Source organism: Abramis brama (genome assembly GCF_963993115.1).
Source record: "Abramis brama genome assembly, chromosome: 5".
Classification (NCBI taxonomy): domain Eukaryota; kingdom Metazoa; phylum Chordata; class Actinopteri; order Cypriniformes; family Leuciscidae; genus Abramis; species Abramis brama.
In genome coordinates this window covers 7,553,064-7,563,082 of record NC_139967.1, presented here as the reverse complement: position 1 = coordinate 7,563,082, position 10,019 = coordinate 7,553,064, and the positions used below count along the sequence as shown (strand labels likewise).

The window sequence follows — 10,019 nt, the reverse complement described above, 5'->3', positions numbered from 1 at the left end:
TACACCAGTATTTGGAGGTAAATATCCACATTATTTTAAGGTAAGAGCGGGTGCGGCCATTTGTAATTTGAATGTGTAAAGGCTTCTGGTCTCATTCGTTTCCAGTTATTTTACTTGTACAAAAACTGTTTGTTATGCGGCTTTATATTGCAGATTTCATATTATTTCAATTTATTACCGTAATCATAAACACACTGGCTTGTAGCGCAAATTATTTTACCATTAACAGCATTTTAATATTCTTCTGGTCGCACATTCATAGAAAATAGCTTACTTCTGAGTCGCAAAATAAGACAGATATAGGGGAGACCGGGGATGGTTGTTCCATTTGTCACATTTCTGTCTGTATCTTGGAGTTCTTTTAAGCCAGTGAATTCAAAATGTGATTAAAATTATTTACAAGTGTCAGCTATTAAATGGCAGCTGTAATATTTGCAGCACAAACACAGTGGTTTAGTTTCAAACACGAAGAGTGAAATGTTACAATTCACTCCGTTGTCCGGGTTAGTTGTAAGTAACATGCCCTGGGGTGAGATGTAACATTATGATATTCACCGGGGTGATATGTAACATTATGAAATAAGGATTATGACAAAAATTGATTTTGAAAGCTTTTTATTCAACGCGTTACAACTAACCCAAAGTCTTGTAGCCATGAACTAGCTCACCTTACAGCTAAAAGCCAAAACAACTTGCATGAAAAATATCTTCACAAAAACGCAATAAACAATTTAACTTGATAAGTTTAACTACAATGCAGGAATTGCCATAACAAAAAGTAAAAAAAAGTTACCTTCTTACATCAAAATTAGTTTTTCTGCTGTGTCTGCCACATGACTTTACTTTCTCACATGTGGAATAAGGACTAAACCGAGCATGTGTGAAGTGAATCAGGTGATTTGTAACTTGTTCCTGATTGGAGAAATTGAAAGTGTTAAAATTAACCCATGTTACAACCATCCCTGGTCTCCCTCAAATGATTTATTGACATTTTCTCACACATTGGCTTTTTGAAAAAAAGTAAAAGAAACTTAAACAGTGCTTATTCTTGTTCTGAAAGAAATTCAGTAGACATCTTATCCTTTAATCTAAACAAAGTTAAGCATAAAGCCAAATTTGGCAGCATTCAGGGACTAGAAACTGATTTTGATGTAATGTAAGCCAAAATATATTTAATTTTTATGCTCATAAGATGTCACAAAAGATCCCCCTCCACAAGTCATCTTTTAAATTATACGACTGAAACTTGACAAAGATACGTGAGCAATGGACCATATTCTAGCAGTGAATTTATACTTCCACTTTCACAATGAGTTAAAATTGCTCAGATTAGACCTTGACAATCATCAGCTACAAAAGGGAGTACAAATGACCTTAAGTAAATTTGAGGAAGAAGAAAGAAATGCTTGAGAAATTTTAGGTGGTTTAAAATGGAAATCCATGAATTACATGTTGAATTGCAGCATTTGTGGCATAATGTCAACTATCACAAATGGTGCAGAAAAGTTGTTAAAGTAATGCTTGATCTGTAAAGTAAATTGCGTGATGGGACTGCTGTTTTAAATAGATTTATCACCAGTAGCCTACATCTGTGTTTGGTGTTTGGATGTGAAACATCCTTCTTTGTATTCGTTTAATGAGTTTACATGGGGTGCGTCTCAATCAGCCCCCTAGTTCAATAGTTAGGGCACTGGTCAAAGAGTCGGACGATTTAAGGACTATCTCAACAGAGGTGGACGAAGTACACAACTTCCTTACTTGAGTGAAAGTATAGATACTACTGGTCAAATATTACTCCGTTACAAGTAAAAGTTGTAAAGACCTATTTTTACTTAAGTAAAAGTACAGAAGTACTTGATTTTAAAAGTACTTAAGTATCAAAAGTAAAAAGTAAATGTCAATGCATTGTTTTGTTGCATTGTTGTATGCAAGTAGGCTACCGTATGCCTCTGAATCTATGCCTGCATACCTACCCTCATATCAATATCAAATTTATTTCTAGAACACAGTTCCAGTAGTGGGATTAAATGTGAGATTGAATAAGTGCACTCAATAACGTCCACAATGGTTTCGGACACCCAAATGGCTGTTCCCTCAAATATTGCCCTATTTAAAGTTTTTTGGCTTTTAGTATGAATATGTTAGCTTTACTGTTATCTATAAGCAAGGGTGCTCCAAAAAAGTGACAAAATTCGCATTTAGAAGACCAAACCCAACGTTGAAAATGAAAATCAGGTTTATGTCAGAATCCAATGTCAGATTGACGTTGATCTCCAACGTTGGACAGACGTTGTATTGTGGTTGAAAATGAAAATCGGGTTGACGTCAGAAACCAACATCAGTCGGGTTCTGACGTCAACCCGACTTTTATTTTCAAACAATATCCAACGTCAATCTGACGTCGGGTTCTGATGTCAATCAGATGCAGGGTTCTGACGTCAACCCGACTTTTATTTCCAACCAAAATGCAACCCCTGCAACCAAAATCATCCACTGACTGATGTTACTTTCTACTCAAGGACCTTGACAGAATTGTAGTGGAGTAAAAAGTACGATATTTATCTTTCAAATGTAGTGAAGTTAAAGTAAAAAGTTTCCAGAAAAAATAATACTCAAGTAAATATACTCAAAAAGTGTACTTAAGTACAGTACTCAAGTAAATGTACTTTGTTACTGTCCACCTCTGTATCTCAATTGCAAAATCCTACCAGTGCACTGAAACGTTTACTCTCGGAAAAGTCCCACAATGCACACTGAAAACTAGGGAGCATCGATGCTCACTATGGCTGAATCTGAAATCGCCCCCTAAACCCTCAATCAATATTTTACGTTAGTTTACTACAGTTCACTTGAATGAGTGAATGAAAACCAGTACATCGGCTTGATATCATTCATCGGATTGAATGAGTGCACTCGATAATGTCCACTTTGGTTTCGGACACCACTGCAAATGGCTGTTCCCTAATAATGCCCTATTTGAGGGTAAAGGGAGCGATTTTGGATTCAGTCTATAAGTTTCCTTAGTGGAAGTTATGAAGCGCGAAACGTACGCCAACTCACTACACATAATGACACGTTTTTTTTAATAGTTTTTTTTTAAACAAACCATTATTTAATTACATTTCAGCATAAACATACATTGCTAGACAGGAAATTAACATAATCTAGCAAACATTTATAATTTATTTACGGCTGAAATGTTGCATGTATACGTAATGAGCAAAGTATTTATCATAATGCACTTTAAATAACATAAAAACAATACTGTCAGAAAGATAGCAGTTCTGATGTTGTTTTTAAATACCAGTAGTGATGTTGTACAATGAGGATGTTGTCATGTCGGCGGAAATAGAGTCATCAGTGTCCCAATCACATTTACTTTATTAAAGTAACATAGTAGTTCACATGCAAGTCATACACATAAATCTGAGCTCACACAGACCCTGGGTGTGAGGGGTGCTGTCGAATCATCTGAGGTGCTTTCACTGTTTCCATGAGTGTTTTAACATGAAGCAACAACACGATGACTCTTTCTGGAATCCCACTCAAAGATAAAATTAGCCAGGCTACCCATATGTGGCCTAATCTTAGCATAAAAGAGAAATGGGCGGACTCTTTGATGATATGTTCATCACTGATGAGGTAAACATAGATACTACGCACATATGCAGTGTAAAGTCTGTATTAAGTCTTTATGATTGTGCAGTCAGATTATTGTTCATTTTGGCCCATCGGGACCCCTGAGAAGACCTCCAAGAAATCTCCTTCATTATTCGAAGTTGGTTCGCTGGCAAACAATTCGAAAACAGAGTCATATTGGCAGAAGTTCTGGTGGACTCTCGCCGTAGCAGTATTTCGCCTGCGGGTTCCTGTAGGTGTTTTCATGTTGGACGCTCTGAAACAAGACAATAGCAGGGTATTTTCATGTATTCTGTTCTGGAACGCCACAAACATGCTTGAAGCCGCAATAAACCGACATAGATAGTGTGTGACGCTCACCAGTGAGGAAGTACGACACTTGGCAAGACACAACTCAAAATGATCTTCCACTGCAGTGAAGAGGTTCTGGAACCCTTCTGCGGCTCGGTTTAGAAAACGCTCCAAAAGAGGTTGCTGATGGGAAGAGAGCAGGAGACAGAGAGTTTTTGTCATAGGGGAGTTTCCAACGAAGGTGGCCTGATTTTCGTATTCCGGTTAGGTGACGCACATCTAGTGATCATGAACTTAAAATTGTTTTTAGATCTTACATGTTTTTCCAGGATAGTGTCATCAACATACCAATGCAACATTCATTAATAGCAGCAGAGTTGTCCACCATACATTTTTACAGACTGATTACAGATTTTTAGCTGCAACCAATGTTTCCAAAAAACAAACAAAAAACAAATTTGTTTATATATATATATAGCATTATGCAATGTATATTTTCTAGTAATTGCGTAATAATGCAATCATAATGAGCAAAAATGAGCAACTTCAGAACATGTTGCAACGCATTTCTGCTGTTGTGCTCACTAAATGGAAAATACAAACCACAATGTATCTCAATAATTTTTGAAGTGGCATTTTACAGTAAGACTGGATACTGTCTGACACTGCAAGTATGACACTGCAAGTGACCTAGTGGCGTGTGCTGTTTGCCACAAGTGTAAGATAGGAAAAAAAAATTAGTACCACTTTCACTGTGTATACACACACACACACACACACACACACACACACACACCATGAAATAAGTTATAAATAATAATAATTATAAATAAATACAAATAACGTCAGTCAATTTAAATATATAATAAATCAATAATATAATATCTAAATAATACTAATACATCATATACACTAAATCACATATTCGATATGTGATGAGAAAAGCCCCCTAAGATAACCCAAGTACATTATATTATTGTGGCAGATGAAAGCATTTAATAGACACAAAAAAATTCCTTATTATTACAAAATTAATGTACACTTTCTCGCTCGACATAAAGTTCATTTTGGACCCTGATTACAACCATTCAAGTCAAAAGATTTTCATCCATTACTGGACTGTTTAAAAGTAATTCAGACACTATGAATAAGTAATAAAAATGAAGATTTGTTGTTTGAAGTACCTTATCAGGCTGGAGGCAGCAGGAAACGCAGAACTCATAGATGCTACAGCATCCATTGGCCAGACAGCTTTTACAGACATACTGGCTTGAGCTGGGAGCATTAACGTTGCAACATCCATTCACCAGTAAATCCTTCCTCTCACACACATAACCTGAAGAGAAAGAAAAAGGAAAGTCAGTGTTAAACGGAACATTGGTCATACATGTGAATACACATAAGCCCAGAGACGTGTTAACAGTTTGAAAAAAGGAGACACATCAAACATGGCGTGGTTAGTGGATGTGAGTGTCATTATAAAGCCTGCATCAATTCACACTCTCCCCTCTCTGTCCCAATACTTTACAGTCACGCTCCTCATCTATTTTTAAATGCAATCCCATAAAAAAGCAAAATGCTCTCCAAAAGCAATAATAATCCAGTTAAAATTGCTACGACCCTGTATTTCCCTCAACTAATATTGTAAAAGTGCCACTCGGAAGTTCTACCTATTAACAAATGCAATGATGCGATCACCTTATAAAACTGTAGGCCAAAATCAGGTGAATCTCACAACTAAAGAACATGTCCAAATCATACCTCAACTCAAAACCAAACGAAAAACTCAATTAGCATGATTTTCTTTTCTTTTTTTACCATTAAGTTTTTAGAATTTTGACACAATTTTCATGACAATTAAAGGGATGGTTCGGAGTAAAATCAACCTAGGGTCCTTTGCACCATGACATCGAGCCAAACACTCCCCCCAGAAGCCTTTTTTTCCCTTGGTTGAACATTATTAAAGTTAGAGCTTATTTAGAGATATTAGCCGGATGGCTTAGTGCAGGCGCTAATGGCTCCAAATTTGTATCCTGTAAATGACCCCACTAATAATGCCCAGAATTGTACCAAACGTCTACAGTAGTACAAATAGGTTCTTTACTCATAAAATGAGGCATTGGAAAGTTTGTAAGTACATCAGGAGTTTATTTAAATAACACTTGCCTGACGGCTCATGCTACCGCTAACCCGGATGTCGACGTCACTTCACTGAGTTGAGAAAAGCACATAAAAGTCCTGACAGAAAGCGATGCATAAGGATGTAGTGTATGTTTTGGTGGGTGTTTGGCTCCATGTCATGGTGCGAAGGACCCTAGGTTGATTTTACTCCGAACCATCCCTTCAACCACATTTTCGGACAAATTTTAATTTCCCGCAGAATGGACAAATTATATATTTATTTATGTATTTAATACTGTACTATCTTAACACTGATTTGAAAAAATAAGGAGAAAAAATAAGGGGTGAAATATGACTCGGACGTTGCTTCTTGAGATTCACCCCAATATTTAACAATTTGCACAGCACAAGTTTCAAGGATGGAAACGACACCATTTATTACAACAGAGCACACTCTTTAAAAGGTAGGGTAGGCAATTTTGTGATACTGGTTGAAACTCTTTTCACATCCTGATAGCAATCAATAGAAGTGGTCTAAATATTAAAACATGTACTTATATCTTCTGTGTCCCAGGACCAAAAAAGTAGGGCTGGGACAATAAACTGATTCATCGCGATTCGTAGATCGATTCCAATTTTTCCCGAATGCATCGCGATTCTCTCTCGAATTGATTCTGAGCTTAGTTTTCAACAGCAGATGGCGCTCTAGGCTAGTTTTTAATGACACACTCAAATGCTCACGAAGAAGAGCGCTCGTGCGTTCCGTTGAGTCTGATAATATACTTGCACCTCAGAATGCTTTTATGACGTGAGATTAATCTAAACAGCCTACTGCAAACACCCTTGTAATTCGCTTTAACCTTTTTTAACTTTATGAATGATTATTTTATAGAAGGTTCAAGTGGTGTGTAAGGAACTGGAAGCCAGCAGATTACGGCTGTTTCCAAAGCACGCAGTGCCATCTGCTGTTAAAAAATAAGCTCAGAATCGATTCAAGAGAGAATCGCAATGCATTCGGAAAAAATTGGAATCGATCCAGAATCATTTCTCGATTCACAATGCATCAATTTATTGTCCCAGCCCTACAAAAAAGGTTCGTCCAATCATTGCATTCGGTCCGAATAATCCTAGCTGTCAACATATGTATTTCAATACCTCCATGCACCCTGCTCGCACAGACAGGGTTGTAGACAGTCACCGAGCGCCACAAACAAACAGCAGCCGCCTTTTACACTTCCTCCTGGACCAAAACAACGAGCTTATGCTGCGTTCACGCCATGTTGTAATCGTAATTACTAGATGGCAACCCGTGGCGTTCTACCCGGAGCTGTTCACGTCTTCGGATTATGCGTTTCTAGGTCAACTCTATCAGCGCTGAAATTAACTGCAGCAGTCAGGTGGTACAGCTAGAGCTCTGCAAGTTGTTTACGTTCAATATTATTGTAATGTTATGTTCCTTGAGACATGAGGTAATTTAATGACGTCTCTCGTGATGCTGTGCAGACTCTGCTGTGTGCGTTCATGTGTTTTGAAGGAGGCATGGCTTTGGATTGAAGGGAGGGTGGGATCTCATGCTTTCAAAGCTAGCTTGCTATTGCTCGCCTCTGCGAAATTGCCTACCCTACCTTTAATGCATATCGGCTTTGTTGTGAATATTTGGCCAAGGTGGTGAGGGGATGATCACTTACCCAGTTCATCAGTGAGAAGGCTCTTTCCCTGAATTGAGTTTCTGCACTGTGAGATCTGCCTGCTGCTGTTGCCCAGGATGAACTTGACCTTCCACTGGATGGGGTGATCTGAGTCCCTCGCCTCCAGGAGGGTCCGGTCCCGGATGGTTCGCTCCTCCTGTACACATCACGTCACACACAGAACATCATTCCTTTTCCAATACATGGTTCGTCTCCTCTCAGGTGTTGAGAAGAGCAAGGGCCTATTGCTCGTCAAGCTAGCTAAAAGACCCCCTGTAGTGAAAAATCAAGTTTTAAAAGTTGTTAATATGCTTTAAGACAAACCATGTGCAAATTCACCATTGCTAAATATTTTCTCCTTACAACTGCAGTGTACCAAAGACGGTCAAATAGGAAAATGTGGTTTCCTATCATCACAAACATGTAACCAATCCAATCCAATCCAATATATATATATATATATATATATATTCTTCAATTTTTTCCACCAAGCTGCTTGGCAATTTCCCCGTAGCCCTTTCCAGCCTTGTGGAGGTGTACAATTTTGTCTCTAGTGTCTTTAGACAGCTCTTTGGTCTTGGCCATGTTAGTAGTTGGATTCTTACTGATTGTATGGGGTGGACAGGTGTCTTTATGCAGCTAACGACCTCAAACAGGTGCATCTAATTTAGGATAATAAATGGAGTGGAGGTGGACATTTTAAAGGCAGACTAACAGGTCTTTGAGGGTCAGAATTCTAGCTGATAGACAGGTGTTTAAATACTTATTTGCAGCTGTATCATACAAATAAATAGTTAAAAAATCATACATTGTGATTTCTGGATTTTTTTTTTTTAGATTATGTCTCTCACAGTGGACATGCACCTACGATGACAATTTCAGACCCCTCCATGATTTCTCAGTGGGAGAACTTGCAAAATAGCAGGGTGTTCAAATACTTATTTTCCTCACTGTATATATATATATATATATATATATATATACACACACTGCATGCAGAATTATTAGGCACGTTGATTTTCTGATCAGGCTGGAAATGAAAAACGCCTTATATTCAGGTGTGCATAATTATTAGGCACGTTTTCCTTTACAGATAAAATAAGCCAAAAAAGAGATTTAACTCAGACTGAAAAGTCAAACATGATTAAATGCCCATGAGAAGGATGCAATACTAATGCAATTCTAGAAATTTCCATTAAGGCATAATCATTGGACAGTGAAATGCTCATTTTGGTCAGCAGGGTCAAATACAGGTGGAGAAGAAAAGACACATGTTAACTACAACAGAATTAAGAAGAATAATTAAGTGTGAAACCATCAGGAACCCTTTAGTTTCCAGCGCCACCAGTTTCCAGACCTGCAACCTACCTGGAGTCTCCAGAAGTGCAAGGTGTATATTAGGTATATTTTTAGTCATTCTCCTACCCTGAAGTACGTTTTGCAGAGATGGACTAAAAATTATTTATTTGACAGCATTATATAGGTTTTTATCACAAAAAAAAAAAAAAAAAAAAAAAAAAAAAAGGAATCGACTTTTGGTATCGGACATACTATCTATCTTGGTTCCTCCCTAGTGGGGACACAGCAACACAACAGCATCAACGACCCCACTACACTACAACACTACATACCTGTTTGAGGGTGCTGGTGAGAAAGTAGATGAGCGACAATCCGAACACGACACCCAGGACCCAACGCTTGCGCAAGAGCCGGCGGAACACCATGGAGGCGTTCTTCTGGATGTGCACCAGGTCCAGGTAGATGTGATGGAGCTAAATAAACAGCACTAGTGATCTCAGGCAGAGAGATCCAGCTGATTCATCTAACACATCTAATGCATCTCTGGCATCAAATACACTCACTGTCACTCTCAGCGATCGCCTGAAGAATATTATATGACACAGGCCGCCAGTAGAGATCGATTGCCGTCGTTAGTTGGACAAACAGTGAGTTTGTAGACATTTAACCCATTTTATGCATGAAATGTTCTGGACGGAGACTTATACATTGATATATCTCATTCTGAGAGATGTAACTTAGCTGCAAAATCACAAACAAAACCAGATTGTTGTCAACCCGATTGAAACGTGCGCGGCTTTAATCTAATCTTTAATCTAATCTAATATGCACGATCACAGGATTGTGATGAGATTATTTGTTTAGATCGTAAATTGTTTAAATACTTATAGTTGCAGAAATCAGGCTGTACAACAACAGCTCTCTCCGTGCGGAAATGCGGGGCAACCCGGCGTCGTGATTGGCTGCCCACCGTGTGTACTT

General features: G+C 38.2%; 1 protein-coding gene across 1 annotated transcript; it reads right to left on the bottom strand.

The window, feature by feature from the left end:
* Positions 1 to 3,363: 3,363 nt before the first annotated feature.
* spring1 (SREBF pathway regulator in golgi 1) lies at positions 3,364 to 10,015 on the bottom strand. The gene is made up of 5 exons (XM_084113360.1): positions 9,371 to 10,015; positions 7,740 to 7,896; positions 5,115 to 5,266; positions 4,000 to 4,113; positions 3,364 to 3,895 (listed from the first exon to the last, which is right to left on the bottom strand). Exons 1-5 carry the CDS (start codon positions 9,461 to 9,463, stop codon positions 3,812 to 3,814), a joined length of 600 nt encoding a protein of 199 aa, XP_083969486.1. The 5' UTR covers positions 9,464 to 10,015; the 3' UTR covers positions 3,364 to 3,811.
* Between the last annotated feature and the right edge of the window lie 4 nt (positions 10,016 to 10,019).

Bases quoted from the DNA above. Each gene is read 5' to 3' on its own strand.
- spring1 (XM_084113360.1), bottom strand. From the start codon at position 9,463: ATGGTGTTCCGCCGGCTCTTGCGCAAGCGTTGGGTCCTGGGTGTCGTG. The intron at 5,267-7,739 runs GTAAGTGATCAT...CTTTCTCTTCAG, and splicing joins CCTTCTCACTGATGAACTGG to GTTATGTGTGTGAGAGGAAG. The intron at 3,896-3,999 runs GTGAGCGTCACA...GTCTTGTTTCAG, and splicing joins AGTGTCGTACTTCCTCACTG to AGCGTCCAACATGAAAACAC.